Source organism: Cervus canadensis, chromosome 3 (assembly GCF_019320065.1).
Source record: "Cervus canadensis isolate Bull #8, Minnesota chromosome 3, ASM1932006v1, whole genome shotgun sequence".
In the NCBI taxonomy this organism is placed as follows: Eukaryota; Metazoa; Chordata; class Mammalia; order Artiodactyla; family Cervidae; genus Cervus; species Cervus canadensis.
Window position 1 is genome coordinate 96939657 of NC_057388.1, and position 24323 is coordinate 96963979.

General features: G+C 43.8%; 2 protein-coding genes across 2 annotated transcripts in view; one reads left to right on the plus strand and one right to left on the minus strand.

The window, feature by feature from the left end:
• ATP6V0A4 (ATPase H+ transporting V0 subunit a4) overlaps positions 1-17302 on the minus strand; it is a 67392-nt gene extending 50090 nt beyond the window's left edge. Inside the window, exons 1-2 of the mRNA XM_043463830.1 lie at positions 17178-17302; positions 4146-4223 (exon numbers count right to left, since the gene is read on the minus strand). The gene's annotated coding sequence lies outside the window, so the exon portion shown is untranslated. The remainder of the gene's footprint in view (positions 1-4145; positions 4224-17177) is intronic.
• TMEM213 (transmembrane protein 213) lies at positions 17179-23175 on the plus strand. Its single transcript, XM_043463832.1, has 3 exons — positions 17179-17374; positions 20923-20997; positions 21869-23175. Exons 1-3 carry the CDS (start codon positions 17230-17232, stop codon positions 22036-22038), a joined length of 390 nt encoding a protein of 129 aa, XP_043319767.1. The 5' UTR covers positions 17179-17229; the 3' UTR covers positions 22039-23175.
• Positions 23176-24323: the final 1148 nt, after the last annotated feature.

A 24323-nucleotide genomic window follows, 5' to 3' on the forward strand; every position in this document is an offset into this window, starting at 1 on the left:
CCTCGCCTATAACCACCCACTAAGGAGGAACTTGCCAGCATCACTACTCTTGTGCTTTGCGGCCATGACTCGGTAAAATAAGGGTTTCAAGAACATAAGCACTCTGATACCCTGACAGCCAATCTGATAACCAACCAAGTGGGCTACTAAGTGACAGGCTGGGCAAAGGAAAGATTCATATCCTAGAAGGATGAAGGCAGGATGGCACAAGATTTTATGACATGACTCAGAACAGTGCACTATTTATTTTTTCAAACCACAGCTGACTGAGGGCAACTGAAACCACAGAAGGGGAAACCTGGGATTAAGAGGGACAACTGTATACAAGTCAATAGATGATGCCTAACACAGACAAATCACAAATAGCAATGTGAGCATATTATTTGAACATGTTGAAGGTAAACACAAGAAGAAAAAAGTCAAAAGTAGCTCTTAGGGTGACTTCCCAGGTGGTCCAGTGGTTAAGATTCCACCTTCCAATGTAGGAGGTGTGGCTTTGATCCCTGGTCAAGGAGTTAAGATCCCACATGCCTCTCCATCAAAAAACCAAAACATAAAGCAGAAGCAATAGTTTTACAAATTTGATAAAGACTTTAAAAATGGTCCACATCAAAAAAAAAAAATCTTAAAAAAAAAGTCTTTGCTATAGAACAAACTGTAGCTGGAATAGCAGGAGACTTTAGCATTTTTTAAAATAAATCCTTCCTATTACTTGATTTTTAAAATTCACATCCATTTATTAATTTGAAGACAGTTAAACAATTAAAATCAAAGTTTTAATGACAATAAAAGAAAATGTGCCAGGGAAGGTACTAGGTACTGCTTAGAATAAAGCAGGCAAAACAGTTTCTGCTCCTGTGGAGCCCGGCAGAGTCGGACACAACAATCCTAATTAATGTGAATGGCTAACATGCAGATGTTGCTTCCCATGGGCTAACTTAAGACAGAAACCTAAGAAATAGGTTTTAGGATCCCTGTTTCTTGATTGTTTGTTCTACAGATTCAGAAACTGAGGCAGAGAGAGGGGCCTATTCAAGGTCACTCAGCTAGTACGTGGTAAAGAAAGGACTTGAACCAGATGATGGCTCCAGAGCTGAGACACTCTCACCTCAGTCATCAAATCTTCAAATAACCACAGGGACCAACAGTGTCAAATACTGGGATGAACACCCTGAAGGAGGGTACACACTGTCTGAGCTGGATAACCAGACCCAGCCTTGGCTCAGGGAAGGCGTTCTTGGGGAGAGAAGGCAGAATACACCGTGTAGGGAGAAGGAAGGAGGTCTGTGAGACGAGGCTGGGCAAGTGGGAAGGACAAGGAAATTCAGGACCCGTGTTAAAGATGGTGTCTTTGGGACTTCCCTGGTAGTCCAGGGACTAAGACTCCCAGTGCAGGGGCCCAGGTTTGATCCCTTGTCAGGGAACTAGACCCCACATGCTGCAACGAAGAACGAAGATCCTGCATGCCTCGTGCAGCCAAATAAATAAATAATAATTTAAAAACAGATGGTGTCTTTGTCCCAAGAGCAACAAGAAGGCCTAGATAGGTGTGAAGCTTTGAAAATACATTTTTAATGACAGGGTGGACTGAAGAGGAGGAAAAAATAGCATTGGGTGGACCAGGTATGAGACTGGAGCCGTGGTCCAGGCCAAAGAGGAAATGTTTTTTATTTTTAATATCCTGTATGACAGTATGGAAATTAGACAAAAAACACTTCTACGGCATAAAGAAGAAAAGCAATTATTTGACTTGCAGGCTGAATTAGCTGCTATTTTCACAGCATTTTTTACTTGAAAGAGCAGCTGACAGATTTTGGCATTTGGCAGGCATTTTCTCGAAAAAGGATCCAAATGATTCTGTCACTTCAAAGGAAAACAACTGACAGTATGTGTTGCCAATGATGAAGATACAATTTTAGAAAACTTTTAGCTGCCACCAAGATTTGACAGCTTCCTAAGACTAAGAACTTTTCTGATGGGGCTAATTCTGTGAGGATATTAATAAACATGATCTTCTCTTAGTGTATCATATCATGAAATGTGACAACATTGGAAGATCTGCAGAACTGAATGTACCAATATTTTCCAAATGACTACAGGATGATGTTATAAAATCATGAACAGGCAAATGATTCATCAAAAGTGAATGATTAGCCAGTAGGTTTTAATGAAAAAGTCACTGATTTGGTTTCAGATCCCACATTGCAACTAAGCTTTTAAAAATTACTACTTGTTAAGTTTTGGTGTAGTATCAAAGAAAAATATCCACAGCTCTCTGAAAAATCTGGTAAAACATTTCCCCTCTTTTTAAAACTACAAAATCTAAGTGAGGCCAGACTTTTTTAATATACTCAAAAATAACAAATAGCAACAGATTAAATGAAAAAACAGATGCAAAAGACAAAAACTGTCTTGTATCATCAGGCCTTAAAGAGATTTGCAAAAATAAAACAATGTCTCTCTTCTCCATAAATTGTTTGCTTTGGGAAATATAGTTATTTTCCTTAAAATATATATTTATATCAACATATAACAGGTCAATATTATTTCAGATGACTTAATATACTTTTAAAGTATATTAAATTAATATACTTAAATTTAATATACTTTCTCAGTTTTAATTTCTAGTATGATAAGTTTCAAATTGGTAGAATCCACAAAAGTCAGATCTCCTTGGGGCTCTCAGTAATTTCTAAGAGTATAAAGGGCTGGAAGTTGGCATGGGCCTGGAGGTTCAAGAGGGAGGAAATATATATATATATATATATGCTGATAGCCGACTCATGTTTTTGTACAGCAGAAACCAAGACAATATTGTAAAGCACTTATCCTCCAATTTAAAAAATCTTATGATAAACTATTATGGAAAAGAATATAACTAAGTCACTTTGCCATACAACAGGAATGAACAATATTGTAAATCAACTATACTACAATAAAAATAAGAAAAAAAGAAGTTTAATATTTTAAATATATATGTATTTAAAATCCCAAATAACAGTTAAATTTGGCATTAGGTCTTGAGAGAAACTACCTTACTAAGTAGTTCCTTACTGATGCTGAAGCTGAAACTCCAATACTTTGGCCACCTGATGCAAAGAACTGACTCATTGGAAAAGACCATGATGATGGGAAAGATTGAAGGCAGGAGGAGAAGGGGACGACAGAGGAGGAGATGGTTGGATGGCATCACCGACTCGATGGACATAAGTTTGAGTAAACTCTGGGAGTTGGTGATGGACAGGGAGGCCTGGCGTGCTGTGCTCCATGGGTCGCAAAGAGTTGGACACGACTGAGCGACTGAACTGAACTGAACCTTATTAAGGGCAAAGGCGTGAGTGCTCAGTAGTGTCCAACTCTTTGTGACCACATGGACTCTTGCCCACCACACTCTTCTGTCCATGGGATTTACCAGACAAGAACACTGGAGTGGGTTGCCATTTCCTATGAGGGGATCTTCCTGACCCAGGAGTCACACCCGCATGTCTTGTGTTTCCTGCATTGGCAGGTAGATCTTTTACCACTTACAGCAAATAATCCCCTATATTATCCAAATGAACATTGTTTCTGACATTGAGTGTTTAATACCACTGTCCTCTCTAGAAAGTCTGGGGCACAATGCCAGCTGCAGCCACTACATACTCGTCCATGAAGGCTTCTAGCAAGACACTTTCATGCCCTACAGACTGTCTATAAAATGGCTCCTGAGAAGCTGAAGGGGGGAGCATTCACCTCATACACCTTCAAGGCAGACCTTAAACAAAGGGCCTCCTTTGTTCTCATAGCCCTGGACCTGGGATTAGGATGACACTGGGTACAACCACATGTTCAGCTCTACTAGATCAGTTTACAGGATATCATAATTTAAAAAATGAAAAGGGTGTTGATGTATGGCAGAAACCAAAGCAATCATCCCTTAATTAAAAATAAATATTTTTTTAAATGTTAATCACATCTTTAAAAAAAATGAAAAGGGGTTAAGTGGAGAAAAGTCAATGCTTGCATGAAATTTATGCCAGAAATTCCAAAAATAGGTCAGCTGCAACAGTAGCAACCTGATTTTTCTAAAACAATATCTGATCTCTCTGAACTGAAACCTGGCCTGATCACCTTCATTCAAAGAACTGATTTTACCATCCACTTACCTCGCACTTGTCCGCTTCAGGCCAGGCACTGAACCCACCATCCAGGAGCCTTTGCAACAGGTTCTAACAGAGAAAGTGCTGGAGATGGAAAGAGAATGATTTGAAGTTGTTCAAAAGAGAGGAAATGACATTCAGCTTCGCACACATAACAACATGCACAGTCTGTTGACAGCAACATTCATGAGTCTATGTTATCAGCACACCAATAACCATATTACATATGCTGGCTGGAGGCAGGACCGTCCCCTGCCATGAGCATTTCTGCTCCCACTGGGCCTTGGACCTGCTCCAGTGATGGGTCTCAGGATGTACTGGTGCCATCCAGTGTCCACTGAGCCCTCACTGTTGTTCTATAGCTTTCCATCCTCTAGATCATGCCCTGAGTAAGAGCCTTCCCGGTTCTCTCAGGGACAGCAACGTTTTTCTTTCCCCTCCATCCCATCTCACTGCCTTTCCCACCCTCAGCCCATGACCACCTTGTTCCCGAGAAGACCCTCCATCATGGCACCCTCTGGTTCCCCTTTTCTCCACCTCAGCATGCCTCGGTCTTGACTCCATTTCCCTTCTCTCCAGAGCAGAGCTACTTTACAGCCCTTTCATTCTTGTCTTCAAGTCACAGTCTGACTTGAGTGAGATTTAGGAAAATAACATTTCATCACAAAGAGAACATACTGCCTCTAGGTTTGTCATGGACAGACTTTACCTGTTGCATCTCTAGCTTTTTCACTGGGGAGCATTTCCCCAGTGACTCACCTTTTCTGTAATAATATTTACTCTAAATTCTAGTAGGGGGTTTCCCTGGTGGTCTAGTGGTTAAGAATCCGTCTGTCAGTGCAGGGGGCGTGGGTTCAATCCCCGGTCTGAGAAGATCCCACCTGCCGCACAGCAGCTAAATCCACGCACCTACTGAGCCTGCGCTCCAGAGCCCGAGAACCGCAACAAGAGAAGCCAGCACAATGAGAATCCCTTGAAACATGATGAAGAGTAGCCTCTGCTCACTGCAGCTAGAGAAAGCCTGCGTGCAGCAAGGAAGATCCGGTGCAGCCAAAAATAAATAAATAAATATCAAGAGGGAGATGACATATGTATACCGGTGGCTGATTCATGCTGATATATGGCAGAAACTGACACAATACTGTAAAGCAATGATCCTCCAATTAAAAATAAACAGAAGTTTTTTAAAAAGAAAAATCGTTTTTTTTACAAATAAATTCTCTTAGGGAGCTTCTTCCCAGCATAATTTCTACCTCTACTTTCTTTAAAAAAAAAAAAAAACAACCTTACTAGCTCATTTCTCTTTCTCTATTTAATATACAATATTGAGCACAGAGTCATAGAATCATGCTGCTGGAAGAAAACTTAGAGATCTAATCCAATCCCTGGGCTTAAAGATAAGCAAACAAGCCCAGGGAGGTGAGGGATTTGCTTAAGGTCACAGAGCTACTTGGGGACACAGCTGGGTGCAGAAGCCAGGGCTCCTGACACAAGGTTTTCGCTTCAGCCCCACATCTTCCCAGTTTGTTTCCCACAGGATTTGCCATCCCTTTGAGAAGGCACCATATGGAGCAAAATCCCTCTATTCCCTCTGGGGAGTCCCGAGGACCCCAGACAAAAGTCTTCCCACATTGGATTGAAGGCAGCATTTCCTTGGACTTTCCCTCAGGCTTGAATTTTCCATTTTCATGGATTTCCCTCCCAGACAGACACCCACACCCACCATCTCTCTCGGGTAACATCATCAGCAAGGTGATGTGACTCCCCCAAGGTCCCACAGGAAGTGACAGCATGAAAACTGGAATCCAGGACTCCTGACTCAGGGTTGGTTTTGCTGACCCTAAGAGGTTCTGGGCAGCCTGGGCAGGAGAGATGAGAAAATGAGAGAGAAAGAGAGCAATGGAACATCACAGAAGAGGCTGCAAGGCCATGGAGGAGAGAAGTCAGATGTTGGAATGAGAGGGCCAACAACCTCTCACTCAGCTGAATACTACCTGGTCCTTTTTAGTTTCATGTAGACAAAACTGGAAGAAAAAAAAATGGCTGTTTATTACAAACATGCAGCTTATTTCCCAAAAACCTTAGCTTAAAATTACTTTTTGGGAACACACATCTCTGTTTATCAAACAAAGGATGAAGCCGACCACAAGCTCTGTTTTGCCAACAGAAGCGTCTTGCACAAATGGTCAGACTGGAAACTGAAGGGAGCCAGACACTGCCAATCAGAGAGGCTGGGAGTCAAACCGGCCCTCCCTCCATTGCTGATTAACCTCACCTTAGCACGCCCTTCTGGGCTCCTGGCTAGTAACTCACTAACTTTCTTCCAGCTGGAGCTACCCCACCTTGGAAATGGCTGCCTTCAAAGTTAGTAATAAACCTGTCACTTGACATATTTTAGTGAAGTCCAAGTAATCACCTTGAGAGGTCAAACACTGCAATACTAAACTGTAACCTACTACTTTTTTGTAGGAGAGAATTCTTATGGGTGAAGGATTGGGCCAGGAGGCCTGTAGGTGCCTTTCCAACACTGAGATTCTATGTTGCTGCTGGTGTTCTTTTCTGAGTCTTATTTCCAGTCTTCTTCTTGGATGTGTCTGCACTTCTTGTTATATACCTTGGGCACCTCAAGCACAGAGACTATCAGTAAGCAGTTCTCTGTAGCATATGCAACTTGAGACTTCAGTAAGATTATTTTTTAAATGGGAAAGATTTCCTGACATTGAAATTTTCCCCAGGCAATCAGACAGATGTTGCAAACTATGGTCTATCTACTCCATTGTGACTGCATTGCTTTCCTGTGGACTACTATGTTTAAAAATGTAATAACTTGATTTTATTTCCTGATTTAAGAGTAATACACATTCCTTATAGAGGATTTGAACAACATAAAAAATGTGAATAAGAAAATAAAAAATTTCTTTTAATTTTAGATATGACTACTGCTAACATCTTGGGCTTCCCTGGTGGCTCAGCTGGTAAAGAATCCGCCTGCAAAGCAGGAGACCTGGATTCAACCCCTGGGTTGAGAAGATCCCCTGGAGAAGGAAAAGGCTACTCACTCCTGTATTCTGGCCTGGAGAATTTCATGGACTGTATAGTCCACGGGGTCACAAAGAGTCAGACATGACTGAGCGACATTCACTTCACTGCTAACATCTTGGTAGGGTGCTTTTCGAACTTTTTTCTTTGTATATGCAGGTCTTACAAAACTGGAGTGATACTGGAATATATAGTTTTATATCCTGCTTCTTCTGCTTTGTATTATATAGCAAGTGTTTTCCCGAATAATAAATGTTATTCAAAGATTTCAATTTTAAAAAGTGTTTAATATTTTATTCCATCATAAGCCACTTCTAAGCTTTTCTCATCATAAATATTGTAATGTTGAGATGGAGAATCTTGGACATACATTTTGTGCATGTGTATGTACACTCACCTCTCACTATTTCCTTTAGGAAAAAAATTTCTAAAGAGCTGCCCCATTGAAGGAAAGGTGACCAAAATAAGCTGACCTGAACGAAGTCTACAAGTTAGCTATAAATCATCACAATTACTAAGCATGGACTGACGTAAGGGCATATTGTTGTACCCACAAGCGCCTGATTAAAGCAACCAAAAAAATTAAAAAATCATGTGTCATCCTAGGTCATCCCAGGTCTCAAGTTATTTCTACAAACAATCGTGTGCAATTATAATTTTTCATACAATAAAAAATACACAGGGAAACACAACAACACGAATGAAAACCAGCAGAAATAATAGACAGTAGAAATAGATCAAGAGTGGGCAGATACTGAAGTTGTCTGACACAGATTTTTTTTTAATTATATTCACTCTTAAGACAAATATCATGATATGGCTTATATGTGGAATCTAAAAAAAGTGACACAAATGAACTTATTTAGAAATTTACAAAACAGAAACAGGCTCACCAACTTAGAGAAAGAACATACCATTACAGGGGAGGGAAGGGGTAGATCGGCAGTTTGGGACTGACATGGACACACTGCTATATTTAAGATAGAAGATGTAAGCTGTTCACAATTAGCACTCTTTTTTTTTCCATTAGCATTCTTAATCTAATCAACTTAAGGCAGAATTCTGAAATCCCCACAATTACACAAAACAGACTTTTCAAGTAGCATCAAACATTCAAAAAAGTTGGCCATATGATGGTGGTTGGTTTAGTTGCTAAGTCGTGTCGACTCTTGAGACCCCGTGGACTGTAGCATGCCAGACTCCTCTGTCCATGGGATTCTCCAGGCAAGAATACTGGAATGGGTTGCCGTTTCCTTCTCCATGGCCATATAAAGGTTCTTAACAAATAAAAAAATTAAAGTCATCCAAGTATGTTTGCAGATTACAATTGAATTAAGCTAGAAATCAAAAACAAAATGATAACTGGAAAACTTCCATATGGATGAAAATTCAGACATATACTCTGAGAAGATGGGAAATAATGAAATCCAGGGCCGAGGAGGAAAATGGACTTAGCCAAGCAGAAGTCACATTCTTTTTTGTTAAACCCACCTCTGTCCTGGCCACAGTATCACCAACCTCTAGTGCAACTGTGGATTAAGAGCAAGCTGAATGGATCCCCCCAGTAACTGCTTGGAAATGATCCAAATAGTGGACTCCAGGCCTTGGTCACATTGTTCCTTTTATCAACTCTACCATATGATCTCAATTCGACTCTATGTAGTTCTCCATTTTTCTTACTAGGGTACTCCTCATTCTCTCCAAACCATACACCCATAACTGAATGACATTGGGTGAAGTTAAGCTCCTCCATTGAGACAGCATATTAAAAAGCAGACATTACTTTGCCAACATAGGTCCATCTAGTCAAGGCTATGGTTTTTCCAGTAGTCATGCATGGATGTGAGAGCTGGACTATAAAGAAAGCTGAGCACTGAAGAGCTGATGCTTTTGAACTGCGGTGTAGGAAAAGACTCTTAAGAATCCCTTGGGCTGCCAGGAGATCAAACCAGTTCATCCTAAAGGAAATCAGTCCTGAATATTCATTGGAAGGACTGATGCTGAAGCTGAAGTTCCAATACTGTGGCCATCTGATGCAAAGAACTAACTCATTGAAAAAGACCATGATGCTGAGAAAGACTGAAGGCAGGAGAAGGGAACAGCAGAGGATGAGATGGTTGGATGGCATCACTGACTCAATGGACATGAGTTTGAGCAAACTCCAGGAGTTGGTCATGGACAGGGAGGCCTGGCGTGCTGCAGTCCATGGGGTCACAAAGAGTCAGACACGACTGAGCCACTGGACTGAACTGAACTGAACTGAAGCTCCTCCATAAACCAAGTGTTGCTCAGGGGAAGGTCTAGGTGTCCAAGTCCCATAAGCAACTAGCAACTAACATTGTTTTGTGAAAAGGGATACTGACAAAGCCACACATAGGAAGAACCAAAGACCTCATCTCTGCTGGGAAGTTAGGAGACAGCAGACCCAAGTGTTGTTAGGACCATGATTCTCAGAGTGGATGAAGCAGAAATGAAAGCCCCAAGTTCAAAGCCAGAGATGGAGGGGCAGTTAGAGGGGTCAATCAGAATCACAAGGGGGGCTGGGGAGGGATGGATTGGGAGTTTGGGATTAGCAGATGCAAACTGTTACATACAGAATATATAAACAAGGTCCTACCATATAGCACAGGGAACTATATTCAATATCCTGTGATAAACCACAGTAAAAAAAGAATAAGAAAAAGAATGTATATATGTACAACTGAATCACTTTGCTGTACAGCAGAAATTAACTATACTTCAATAAAATAAATTATATCTATATATAATATATATGTGTGTGTGTGTATATATATATATATATATATATATATAAAATCACAAAGGAAATTCTCTCAACATAAAATATCCTTCCCAAACACAGAGACCATTCCAGGCCACAGAATCCTGGTTTTCAATCATTTAGTACAGGAAACACTTTGTTCCCCTTCTTCTCTTTTTCAAAGGAAATTGTATCAAGGACAAAAGATAAAATTGGAGGCAGCCCTGGAGGGCCCTGGAACCCAATCGTCTAGGTCACCCCAACCCCAGCTTGGAGCTTGGTCACAAGTACGTTAGTCTGGACTTTAAAGTGTGTGTAACCAAACACCCATCTCAACCACGGGAGAAAAAAAAAAAATCTTGAGGAAGTTCCTGCAGAATGTCTAGCTTTGAGCAATGCAACTTCCTGGTATAGTTTCCAAAGCAAACCTGATGTAAAATGAAAGATGAGGCAAGGTAACCAACTGCATGGATTTACTATTTATAGACGTGTTAAAATGAAAGACAGCTAATAATGTTATAAAACAGTGACCACACAGCCCTTCTTTGGGGAATTAATGAGCTATCAGAGACCAGTCAAGTCCATCCTATTTTAGGATAATAAAATTTTTTCATCTATTGATAAGAGAATGTTTGGTTTTAAAATTGACTTGCAAACACCTATTCTAAGACAGGCCCAAATGAACTAAAAATGTGTTTTAAAAAAAACAGGGGGGGGGGTCATTGCCATCCCCTTTACATCCACTGCTGCCCAGAATTACTTTCTGTTGTATGACTTGATATGATGCTGTCTAAGTTGAAGCATCTAATATGATGCATCTAAGTTGATGGGTGTGTGCTTTTCAAACCCTCATCACAACAGTCCCATCCAGGGCTGATTCAAATCTATGTCCCAGGCTCTGACCATTTTGGATGGACATGCTCTGCTCACATCAAACATATTAGGATGCACACAACATCCTACATTAAACTATTTCCATTTAAATGTTTGAAATGAATTATATAACTTTGCTTTTGAAATAATGTTTTCTTTTTTTTTTTGTACTTGCCACAGCACTCAGGATCTTAGCTGCCCCCTGAAGTGGAAGCACCAAGTCCTAACCACTGAATCACCAGGAATTCCCGAAATAAATGTTTTTGCTGGAAAAGATTTGGTTGTTGCTGCTCTTGTTCATATTTTGGATCAGAGAACATTTTTCAGGTCTCAAACATTTTCGGGACCCTTGAGAATCCCGTAGACACCACATACTACTGTCATCTTCAGTGCCTGTTGGATAAATCAGCCCTAGTCTGTGAAGCTCACTGGAGGTGTACTGTGAGGGAAGTGTCGAGAGCAGAGATCAAAAATGGGAGAAAAAAAAATCTAAGAAAGTGTTCAATCTATTAAGTAATGTCATCTCTGTGGGGACCCAAGAGGAAAACAGTATCAAGAGCATCTCCCTGGTTCCTTTGCCTTTTCTAAACCCAGCTTGTATATCTGAAAGTTCTCAGTTCACATACTGCTATGTGAAGCCTAACTTGAAGGATTTGGAGCATAATCTTGCTAGCATGTGAAATGAGTGCAATTGTGTGGTAGTTTGAACATTCTTTGGCATTGCCCTTCTTTGGGACTGGAATGAAAACTGATCTTTTCCAGTTCTGAAGCCACTGCTGAGTTTTCCAAATTTGCTGGCATATTGAGTGCAGCACTTTAACAGCATCATCTTTTACAATTTGAAATAGCTCAGCTGGAATTCCATCACCTCCACTAACTTTGTTGGTAGTAATGCTTCCTAAGGCCCACTTGACTTCACACTCCAGGATGTCTGGCTCTAGATGAGTGACCACACCATCGTGGTTATCTGGGTCTTTAAGACATTTTTTGTACAGTTCTGTGTATTCTTGCCACCTCTTTTTAATCTCTTCTGCCTCTGTTAGCTCCTTGCTGTTTCTGTCCTTTATCGTGCCCATCCTTGCATGAAATGTTCCCTTGCTATCTCCAATTTGCTTGAAGAGATCTCTAGTCTTTCCCATTCAAGTGTTGTCCTCTAATTCATTGTACTGTTCACTTAAGAAGGCTTTCTTATTTCCTTGCTATTCTCTGGAACTCTGCATTCAGTTGGATATATCTTTCCCTTTTTCTTTTCCCTTTACCTTCTCTTCTTTTCTCAGCTATTTGTGAGGTCTCTTCAGACAACCATTTTGCCTTTTTGCATTTCTTTTTCTTGAGGATGGTCTTGATCACTGCCTCCTGTACAATGTCACGAACCTCCATCCACAGTTCTTCAGGCTCTCTTTCTATCAGATCTAATCCCTTGAATCTGTTTGTCACTTCCACTGTACAATCATAAGGGATTTTATTTAGGTCATACCTGAATGGTCTAGTGGTTTTCCCTACTTGCTTCAACTTAAGTCTGAATTTTGCAATGAGGAGTTCATGATCTGAGCCACAGTTGGCTCCAGGTCTTGTTTTTGCTGACTGTATAGAGCTTCTTCATCTTCGGCTGCAAAGAATATAATCAATCTGCTTTTGGTACTGACCATTTGGTGACGTCCGTGTGTAGAGACGTCTCTTGTGTTGCTGGAAGAATGTATTTGCTATGACCGGTGCGTTCTCTTGAAAAACTCTGTTAGCCTTTGCTCTGTTTCATTTTGTACTTCAAGGCCAAACTTACCTGTTACACCAGGTATCTCTTGAGTACTTTGCATTCCAGTCCCCTATGATGAAAAGAACCCCTTTTTCTGGTGTTAGTTCTAGAAGGTCTTGTAGGTCTTCATAGAACTGGTCAACTTCAGCTGCTTCAGCATTAGTGGTTGGGGCATAGACTTGGATTACTGTGATACTGAATGGTTTGCCCTGGAAATGATCTGAGATCATTCTGTCGGTTTGAGATTGTACCCAAGTCCTGCATTTCAGACTCTTTTGTTGACTATGAGGGCTACTCCACTTTTTCTAAGGGATTCTTCCCCACAATAGTAGATATAATGGTCATCTGAGTTAAACTGACCCTTTCCTGTCCATTTTACTTTACTGATTCCTAAAATGTTGATGTTCACTCTTGCCATCTCCTGCTTGACCACGTCCAGCTTACCTTGATTCATGGACCTACCATTCCAGGTTCCTATGCAATATTGTTCTTTACAGCATGACTTTACTCTCACCAACAGACACATCCACAACTGAGCATCGTGTCTGCTTTGGCCCAGCCACTTCATTCTTTTTGGAACTGTTTGTAATTGCCCTCTGCTCTTCCCTAATAAGCATACCAGACAACTTCCAACCTGGGGGGCTCATCTTCCGGTGCCATCTTTTTGCCATTTCATACCGTTCATGGGGTTCTTGTGGCAAGAATACTGGAGTGGCTTGCCATTCCCTCCTCTAGTGAACCGCGTTTTGTCAGAACTCTGCACTGTGACCGTCCCTCTTGGGTGGCCCTGCAGGGCATGGCTCATAGCTTCATTGAGTTTTACAAGTCCCTTCGCCACGACAAGCTCGTTATTCATAAAGGGGATACACACACATATGTGTGTGTGTGTGTCTGTCTGTCTGTCTTTTGATGTCTGTCTGGGATTTCTGCAACAGCTTCTTGGATAATCTCTCTGAATCCAGACCCACCCTTTATCCTGTATTTTTCTGAAATACAAAGGTGGCCACGTCTACAAGTTCCCTGTAGGTGCCCCAAATACATGTTAGACAATTTTCTCAGTCTGGCATGTAGGCCCACTTACAATCCGTTCTCAGTTTAACCAGACACACAGTGACCCAGCCCATACCCCGAGGACAGTAATTACTCCCCAAACAAGAGGCACACAGTCATGCCTCAGAGGCCAAGCACACACTGGTCCCTTCTCCTGTGCCTGGCAAACTACACATCTCTCAGGTTTCAGGTCAAAGCGCCACTTCCATTGTGAAATGTTTTCTGAATTCTCGAGGCCCCAACCCTCCTCACCACACTTATTTCACTGTGTTTTCACTATTCATCCATCTTCCTCATTGGACCCTGAGCTTCTTTAGGACAGGGGCTATGTGGCCTTACCCACATCAGACCCCCACCCCCTAACCCCCACTCCCAAGGGCCTGGATACACCAGCGGCTTGGTAATTGCTGAATAGTCAAACGAGTGGTAGGCCTAAACTGGACTTTGGTACACTGCCTGAAGATAAGCCTTCCTAAAGCACTTCTGCTCCCAGCTCCCAAACCCAAGAGCAGAGGGCCACCGTTTATTTGTACCTTTGGGTAGATTAGAAAAAAGCGTCTCCTCCAGGCTCATGTATAACAATGTGCTCTGCTTAGTCACTCAGTTCTGTCCAACTCTTTGGGACCCACAGACTAGGCTCCTGTCTGTGGGGATTCTCCAGGCAAGAATACTGGAGTGGGTTGCCATGCCCTCCTCCAGGGGATCTTCTCAACCCAGGAATCAAACCAGAGTCTCCTGCATTGCAGGCAGATTCTTTACCAGCTGAGCTACCAGGGAAGCCCAAGAATACTGGAGTGGGTAGCCTATCCCTTCTCCAGGGAATCTTCCTGACCCAGGAATTGAACCGGAGTCTCCTGCATTGCAGGCAGATTCTTTACCACCTGAGCTACCAGGGAAGCCCAATACATAACAATAAGATATCCTTATTCTGGGCTTGACCCATGGCTTACAAGTCCTCCTGGTATGTAGCCATTGATTAAAACCAGCCACCCTGGCCAGGCACAATGATAACCACTTGCATGAGTTATCTCACAACAGGAGGTCTCTAAGGAACATGAGGCAGGTGCTGAAACCAACTGGGAGAATTCGGGGGCGGGGGGAGGCGAAAGGAGGAGGGAGGAGAGGGTGTGCCCTGCCAACCTCCCAGAAGCCCTTGCACTGGAATCCATCTTGCTTGAGAGTTGCTTGAGCCCCCAGGAAGGACCCTGGGGCACCCCTCTCCAATAAAGTCTCTTACTTTGTCAGGACTTGCGTCTCCTCAAACAATTTACTTCTGAGTGTTAGACAAGAGCCCACTCTAGAGCCCTGGGAGGGGTCCCCTTTCCTGTAATACCGCCACAGAGCTTTGAATGAGCTACACTTCATCCCTCACTCTCTCAACCAGAGCCAAGCTTGCACAGAAACATAATGCCCATAGCAAAACCATGGCGGCCAGCCAGCACACACAACAGTTCTTCCATCTTTGTAGGTGTCATTCCTTCACGCAAGAGGTCCATCTACTCTCACCTGCACACGCGAACTTCAATACCCAGCCCAAAGGTCAGTTCCTCTGTGAGTCTCTCCCTGCTCCTCTCAGGTAGAAGTCCTGCTCCCTCTTTTATCCCCATCACCAGGAAGAGACCCACATTGAGTCCTGCCATATTGCCTCCCAGTTCTTTCCTCACTGCCATGGCTGCACTGTGAGCAGACATCAAGAGGAGGGATTGAATCTTAATCATCTTTGGGTCTCAAATGCCTTGGATCGCACCTTTCAAATACATGGTGGGCCTTCAATGAATGCCTTGGACTGAAGATGGTGTTTCAATCAAATAACTGTGCGTGCATGCCTTCTAAGTCGCTTCAGTCATGTCCAACTCTTTGCGACCCCATGGACCATAGCCAACCAGGTTCCTCTAACCCACCAGGCTTCTCTGTCCATGGGATTCTCCAGGCAAGAATACTGAAGTGGGTTGCCATGCCCTCCTCCAGGGGATCTTCTCGACCCAGGGACACAACCCAGATCTCTTTTTGTTTTTTAATTAATTTATTTATTTTAATTGGAGGCTAATTACTTTATAATATTGTAGTGGTTTTGCCATACATTGACATGAATCAGCCATGGATGTACATGTGTTCCCCATCCTGAACCCCTCTTCCACCTCCCTCGCCATCCAATCTCCCTGGGTCATCCCAGTGCACCAGCCCTGAGCGCCCTGTCTCATGCATTGAACCTGGAGTGGCGATTCATTTCACATATGATAATATACATGTTTCAATGCTATTCTCTCAAATCATCCCACCCTCGCCTTCTCCCACAGAGTCTGAAAGTCTGTTCTTTACATCTGTGTCTCTTCTGCTGTCTCGCATATAGGATCATCGTTACCATCATTTTAAATTCCATATGTATGTGTTAATATACTGTATTGGTGTTTTTCTTTCTGACTTACTTCACTCTGTATAATAGGCTCCAGTTTCATCCACCTCATTAGAACTGATTCAAATGCATTCTTTTTAATAGCTGAGTAATATTCCATCGTGTATATGCACCATAGCTTTCTTATCCATTCATCAGCCAATGGACATCTAGGTTGCTTCCGTGTTCTAGCTATTGTAAACAATGCTGTGATGAACATTGGGTTACACATGTCTCTTTCAATTCTGAGAACCCAGATCTCTTATGTCTCTCCTGCACTGGCAGATGGGTTCTTTACCACTAGCACCACCTGGGAAGCCCCCTCAATTAAATGACTACTCAGTTCAAAATCTTCACAAAACTTCCCTTTGGCCTCTTGACAATTCAGCCCCAGAGCCTGACACAAGGGACACTCAGCCTCTTGGCCACAGTGGACTTCTGAGCATCTCTTACCTCCCGGCCTTTGCTTACCCATCCCTTCTGCCTATGAGGCCCCCTTCTCCTCTTTGCCTGTCAAAACCCTAACCGTCCGTCAAGACCCAATCCAAATGCTATCTTTCTTATGCGGCAGCAGGTGATGCCCACTGCTGCTGAGAAGCAAAGTGGAAGGCACGTATTTCCAGACTTTAGCAAGAGAGAGTGTGTGTGTGTGTTATAGTTGCTTAGTCTTGTCTGACTCTTTGTGACCCCATGGGCTGTAGCCCGCCCAGCTCCTCTGTCCATAGGCATTCTCCAGGCAAGAATACTGGAATGGGTTGCCATTCCCTTCTCCAGGGGATCTTCCTGACCCAGGGATCAAACCCAGGTCTCCCCCATTGCAGGCAGATTTTTTACCGTCTGCGCCACCAGGGAAGTCCCTAGCAAGAGGATAGGGGCTCAGAAAATATTGGACAGGATGGACTAGGGAATAAAACACTTAAGCCTGCAAGTGAAAGAGACAGCAAACTCATCTTCAAGGAACCACCAGGGCCCAGATTGCCTCCCCTGTCCTCTTTTTTCTTAGCAGGGACAAAATGGAAGCTAAGTAAGAACTGTAAAAGTCACCGGCTCTTCCTCCCCCAGCCAACACAGCTCAGCTTCCCTCCTGGAGAGGTGAAAGCCAGGTGTGACAGCCCAAGCTCCCTTTGCTCCACCCCCTCCCTCTCCCCCAAACACAGAGCAGAAATTCACCTCTGCCAGCATTGTTTTCAAGCTCCCGCAGGACGAGACACACACAGGGCGCATGGCAGGCGGTCCTCAGCTCGCCTCTGCAGGGACAGTGCACACAGAAGCCTCTCTCCTCAGCATGAACCGCCTCCACCTGGCACCCTGGGCCTCCCTGGTCCTCAGCCTGGCCTTCCTCTCCTTCCACCCCGTTTACTTGGCAGGTAGAACCGTGGGCTTTATTCTCGCCAGGCTGGGAAGAGGGAGGGAGGGTGGGGGAGAGAAGGAGGCAGGAGGAGGATTCCTTGGCTCGGGTTGGTCCTGCTCAAAGGAAAGAGGAAACAGGGCTTTCTCATGAAGGATTAGGCTGGAGAGGGTAGGGTGGGAAGGGGGTTTACCTGAGACCAGAGTCAGCCAAGATGGGAGCCACCAGGAGTCCCTCCCATCAGAGACGGGAGATACACCTACAATGGCATCTCTGGGCTGCTGTGTCTCAGCGGTGCCTGCTGAGGGTAATTGTGTTGCAATTCTGTATTTTGTGGCTGTCATCCTTCCTCTCATACCCTCTTCTCACCTAAGGACCTCTGTCTGTCCCTTGACCCTGGGCATCCTTTGCAACTTTCGCCAAACCTCAACACACGAGGCTGCCGTCTGCTGTTAAACCTTCCCCCATCTCACCCGGCTCAGGAGATGTTGGATTATCACCCCACTTTCTCAGGGAGGCCAAGGGGGGGTGTTAGGAAGTGTCCTCCCAGGCTGGTGCTCTGCACATCAGGGACCTTGCTCCCATTCTCATGGTCCTGGCTTTTGCCTCTGGCTTTGACCTGGCAGATCTGCTCCCTGACAGATTCTCCTTCTCTCAAAGCCAACCCTCACTGTCCCCCATGCCAGGCAGTATCCATCTCTCTCCTCACAGTCTCTCCTCGGGAGGTTCAGAGGGTGGGTTCTCAAGCCTTTGAGCCTCAACTCAACTTCGGCTTCCACAACTGGCTAGTTGTGTGATCTCGAGCAAATTCTTTACCCTCCCTGGGCTTCAGTTTCCTCATATCTAATGTGGAGATAATCATAGTGCAGGGTTGTTGTAAAGATGTATGCATGTAATCATACAGGGTTGTTGTAAAGATGAAATAGGGTAACTGCACATAAAGAACTTTGAATGAAATAGCACGTGGTAAACACTCCAATGGGGCTTCCCTGGTGATTCAGACAGTAAAGAATCTGCCTGCAATGCAGGAGACCCAGGTTCGATCCCTGGTCCGGGAAGATCCCCTGGAGGAGGGAATGGCAACCCTCTCCAGTATTCTTGCCTGAAGAATTCCACAGACAGAGAAGCCTGGTGGGCTACAGTCCACAGGGTCAAAAAGAGTCAGACACGACTGAATGACTAACACTTCACTTCATTTCAAACACTCAACAAAGGTTAGCATGTTCCTTTAACTTTTCCAATATTACCCCTCTCTAAGTAAGAGTGTTTTCTGTTTACCCTGGAGGTGCCTTGCTTAGGAGAAGGCCTCAAACACTTGACCAGTTTCACTGCCATGAATGGTTGGATCCTTCCAGTAGCCTTTACTTTGGAAGTGACTCCAAATGAGACCAGTTCCTGGCTGGCTTTGCTTATGAGGGAGGTGGGTGATGTTTCAATTCTTCAGAATTTATACTAGGTTATTCAACTTGAACCATATAAAATGTCTGATACTGAATAATTCTGGACCTATAGAAATGGCTATTTCATATGGGTTAACCTACTACTAGTGTTTCATTAACTTGATTTTTTTCCACACACCAGTTCTGGACCAGGACCACTTTCCTACTAAGGTAGAGGGGAGATGAAAGTCAGGGTCAAGGAAGTTATTCGGGTAACAAGGGAAATTAAAACATGAAGGAATCAATTTTTCCAAAGCAAATAAAAACCAAGCTCTGAGGCATTTAGCTGTAAATAATTTACAGTAGCAATCAGATTGCATCAAGGTAGTTACTATACTTTAGCAGGACACTGGAGTGGCTGGGGAGGGGGTGGTGTAAAATCAGTCTAAGCAGAAATTTCATGGCTTTGGTTAATCAAGGAGTTTCCTCCTAAGTTATTCTGCTATGTGACAGCAAGCACCTTTGAAGGACATGCTAACCTAGAGTCAGTGGGGCCTGGAGAGTTTCCAAACTTTTTTTCTGTCATTGCCAAAGAAGCAGATTTAGCAGTCATACAATCTCCAGAGAGATTCTTTCAAATGCTCTCTTGGTCTTGCTCTACCTAGGTCAGCACTGTCTAACAGAACTTTTTAAAAACTTTTTATTTTATATTGCAGTATAGCTGATTAATGATGTTGCAATAGTTTTAGGGGCACAGCAAAGGAACTAGGCCATATGTATACATGTATCCATTCTCCCCCAAACTCCCTTCCCATCCAGGCTGCCACAGAACATTGAGCAGAGTTCCCTGTGCTACACAATAGGTCCTTGTTGGTTATCCATTTTAAATACAGCAGTGTGTACATGTCGATCCCAAACTCCCTAACTATCCCTTCCCCCACATCCTTGCCCCCTAGAAACCAGGAGTTTGTTCTCTAAGTCTGTGAGTTTGTTTCTAACAGAACTTTTTTGATTGTGGAAAGTTTCCATATCTGTGCCATCTTTCTAACATGGTAGCCATTAGCCACAGGACTGAGCACTTGGCAAGTGGCTAGTATGACCAAGTAGCTGAAGTTTTCATTTAATTTCAATAAACTAAAATGGCCACTCTGGTTTGTGGCCATCATGTTAGACAGAGTGGACCCAGACTGCCTACTTTCTTATTCTCAGTGATGGTAGGGAACACGGCCCATGGTTTCTCTCTCCTGGGGGTCCTTATGTTCATCTCTGTAATCCCTCCCCACTCCCCAAACTGATATTTTCTGCTAAAGTGTTATTTTTATCATTGTGTGCCTTGTTTATTAATAAGGGCTGTATAATTCTAAGTGCTGTATACGCTAGAAACCTCTCAACTTGCTTGTAGGGTGTTGACATTTTTCACACCTTTTTCTGAGTACTAACATTGTAATTATCAGAAATAAAGAATCAAGGTCAGATTTTGATGTTTTTTAGTTCAAGCTTTGGAAGGAAATTGAAGCTAGTTATGAAAAGACATGGCAGATTTTTAAGTGACTGTGTTAATATATGCTAGAAGAAAACAAAACAAAACACTGCTTAGATGTGCTTACCTGCATAGAAACCAGCTTAAACAGAGGCCCTTGGTGACAGAAGGGTGATGAGATATAAAGATAAAGCATCTCAATGGGAATAGGAAGTGGTAGGAAAAGAGGAGTGTGTGAGTTTGCTGCCCAACAAAACACCACAGCCTGGGAGGCTGAAACCACAGAAGCCTCTTTTCTCACAGATCAGGAGGCTCCAGGTGTCACCAGGTGCGTTTACTCCTGAGGCCTCTCTCCTCAGCTTGCAGATCGTCCCATTCTGCACGGGGTCCTCGTATTTTCTCTGTGAGTTCCCATCCCCGGTGTCTCCTCCTCTTCTTACAAGGACACCAGTCACACTGGACTAATTTAACCATTTAACCTTAACTGCCTCTTTAAAGCCCTATTTCCATAACAAACCACTACCAAATTTAGGAGACAAAGTTCAGGCTATAACAGAACTTTGCTGCAAGAAATCTCAACATTACCTCTATTGGAACTTCTATAATACTGTCATAATACTCACTACTGATTCACAACAAAGACTGCCAACTCCATGCCTGAGAATGGCTTTTCCTACTGCTGAGACTATCATTTATCTTTTCTTCCAGAAGCAAGCAGCAGTGGCAACTCAACCTTGACCGTCCACCATCCAGAGAATCTTGAGACCCTGGAGCAGTGCCCCAGTAAGCTTCTCCTGGCAATTGCCCTAGCCCAGGGCTCATCTCGGAACAGGGAGGGACACTTAAGCCTCCTCGCTTTCTGTTCATTGGCATTGAGTGGCTGAGCGCCTGCCTGGCCCTCTCATGCCCCAGTGTGATTTGTTCACGGCCCCAGAACTGTCTGCCGGGCATGTCTACAAAGCTCTCTTGGCCATGGTCCCCATGTGAGCTCACACTCTTTGGTACAGATGGCTTTAATGGCCCATCCTCAGGACAACAGTCAAAGACCCCCTGACTTCAAATGCTTATAGAAGTTTGGGAGTGGAAACATCTTAAACATCAGCAAGTCCAATTCCTGCCCGAGGCAGGGGCTTCATTCTGGTACCTGTTGCATTCTTCTGTTCACCTTCCCCTTGAAGACTTGCAGTGGTAAGGAGCCTAGTGCTTCATAAAACAACCACTGTGGTGCGTGTCTAATTAATGGGAAGTTTGCTTTATTCTAAGTTTGGCTCCTTGACTCTGCCCCCATTGAATGACCACTTGTGTTTACTTCTGGGCATAACAAAGGAGAGTAACAGGCAGCAACATGTAGAGCCTACAAACGTGGCTTTGGACTCCTACAAACATGGGTTTGAGTTCTAGTTCTGCCATCTCGTGACCCTGGGCAGGTGACAGCTTCAGTTCTTACACGTCAAACAGGAGGAATAACTGTGCCTATCCGCTTCATGAGGAATAAATAAGGGAACATGTGTAGAGCTCTTAGCACAGGGCAGGGGGTGCCTTAGTAAATGGGGCTATCCTGTTATTACTGGTCTTGATGTTATGAATATCAGAGAATAGCCTGGTGGGGAGGGAGGCTGGGGTGACCCTGTCCTTCTTGCCCTCTCTCCCCCAGACGTTGACTTCTGCCCACAAGCAGCCCGGTGCTGCCACATGGGAGTAGATGAATACGGCTGGATCACGGCAGCTGTTGGATGGAGTCTCTTGTTTCTCACCCTTATTCTGCTCTGTGTGGACAAGCTGATGAAGCTCACTCCAGATGAGCCCAAGGACTTGCAAGCCTGAGACTTAGCATCCTAGTGCCAAGAATGTCAATCACCAAGCTGTGGGTAATAGCAGGAGGGGAGAGCGCTGATGTGGTTTCCAATATTTCAAAGTCCGTTCACCCCTTTTTGTTTGTGTGGAGTTTTGGGGGTTTGTTTTGGTTTTTGGCCATACTGGGTGACTGGTGGAATCTTAGTTCCCTGACCAGGGATCAAACCCGGGCCTTGGCAGGGAAAGCTCAGCATCCTAACCACCGACGACCACTGAAGCCCCAAAGTCTTATTACCCTTATAACCTTCAGTTACTTTTAAAAAGGAAAGGAGGAGACAGGGATCCAAGAAAGACAAGACCAGTGCTGCCAACACACCTAATTTCAAAATGTACTTGAGTCCTTTATAACCTGACATATCCCTGATTGATTCCTTTGCTTGTATTTTTGTGTGGGGAGTGGGGAATTGCTTGTATTTTGAGCATCACTTTCTTTTGCGTTCCAAGTACGTGGTACATAAGAAACATAAACTTCAGTCTCATAGTGACCCCATTCAAAACAAAACTCAGAACCTTCTCACCAAAAACAAGTGGTTGTTGTGTTTTGTCCCTTATTTCAGTCAAGGGCATCACTGTCATTTCAAGATGTGACAGCCACCTTGGCAGCTTCCTCAGTCCCACATCCGATGCTTCCTGGGCTCTTCTTCCTTTGACGGCTCCTCATGTCAAGCCTGCCCATTCTCACTGCCGGCAGCCTAGGTCTGGCCCCCATTACCCCAGCCCATCACCACGTCAGGAATACTTCACTTTGTTTTCACTGCCTTCAGGATCTCCCCGCCCCCAGCTTGTCTCTCCCCTCATCCTGACGTCTTCCACTTCTTTGCTGCCATTCCCTCCGCAGGGGTGGCTGCCTTCCACCTCCACCTCCAGAACGAAAGCCATTCCTCAAAGCCCAGCTCTAAAGCTTGCTCTGCCTGCAAGCTTCTGGGCTTGTCTTCTGGGGACCAGGAGCTGGTGGTCTTCGGGCTCTTGTGTGGTGCCCTGAGCACAGTCATTGTGAACAACAGGCCTCGTCACAATCGGCTTGTACTTCCTCATGCTCTGGGAGTATAAAAAGCTCTTCTTAATGTTTATCCAATGAATGAATGAATGAATAAACAAATGAATGAATTCCTGGCCTAGACAAATTTTCTGATGGTCACTCTGCATCCAGAACCTCCGTTTTTCTGGAGCTGGTTGACAAAACTGACCTCTGGAGGAGCCACTTGACTCTGGCCAACTTAGGGACAATCAGTTAGGGCCCAGATGTCAGCATCACTGTGAACTCTTCCAGCGGGAGTCAGGAGGAGAGACGGGTGGGGTCATCAGAAGAAAGACAGTAATTCTTTAAGAACACATGTTTGCCCTTTGACAGCGAATATGTGTTTAGATTGGATAAACTCTAAATAATCATAATACAAAAAGGAAAAGTGAGAGGCCTCCAAAATGGGAAGAAATATTTTCTAGAGGTGGCAAATGATTCAAAGCCACCCTACTGCTCTTTCAGAAAGTCTGAATAAATTTCCCTGAACTGAAAGGATCACCCAGCACAGTTTGCTCTCTTCTGAAGAGCCAGATCATTTTAGAATCTTAGTTGTTTAATCAGTGAAACAGGATGGACTTATTATTCCAGAGTGTTGATGATATGGACACAAGTATCTATAAAAGCCTGAGCTACATCATGGATGTACACCTGGGTGGTGCTTCACCCTTTTAGAAATTCAAGCAGTTTCCACCATACATGATGGTTTAATTCTTTCAAGATGAAAAGATGCAGTGTGAAACCAACTTTGCTTTAATATCTGCAAATATTTTTTAAATAAATCAGTGTGCAATAGTGAAAGAGCACAGTCTCAAAAAGAAAAAAGAAAGAAGGGAGATTAAGATTTATTTCTGGCAAACGTGAACAGAAGTGACTCACGCTGCCTTGCTGAGCATCAGCCTTCTAATTGGAAAATGTAAGAACTGGATCGAACACGTGTACGCAAACCAGGTTACAGAAGCTCAGGAAGCTATTTGAGGTTCTGCATGTAAGTGAGTGGGTGTGAGGCTCTTCCTTGCAACCAGAGCAGCAGGGCTCTCATCTCTTTTATGCATGTGTGGACCTCGGTGGCCAGACGGCATTTGCTGCTTTAACGAGGGGAGAGTCAGAGCACCAGTTGGCGCCTGAGACAACGAGTAGACTCTTTGACTACACTGAAAAGAATTACATGTAGTCGCTGCCACTGTCACAGTGAAATTCAGGCGTCCTGTGACTTGCTTTTCTTTCACAAAAGCAA

Bases quoted from the DNA above. Each gene is read 5' to 3' on its own strand.
- TMEM213 (XM_043463832.1), top strand. From the start codon at position 17,230: ATGGCAGGCGGTCCTCAGCTCGCCTCTGCAGGGACAGTGCACACAGAA. The intron at 17,375-20,922 runs GTAGAACCGTGG...CTTTTCTTCCAG, and splicing joins CCACCCCGTTTACTTGGCAG to AAGCAAGCAGCAGTGGCAAC. The intron at 20,998-21,868 runs GTAAGCTTCTCC...TCTCTCCCCCAG, and splicing joins GACCCTGGAGCAGTGCCCCA to ACGTTGACTTCTGCCCACAA.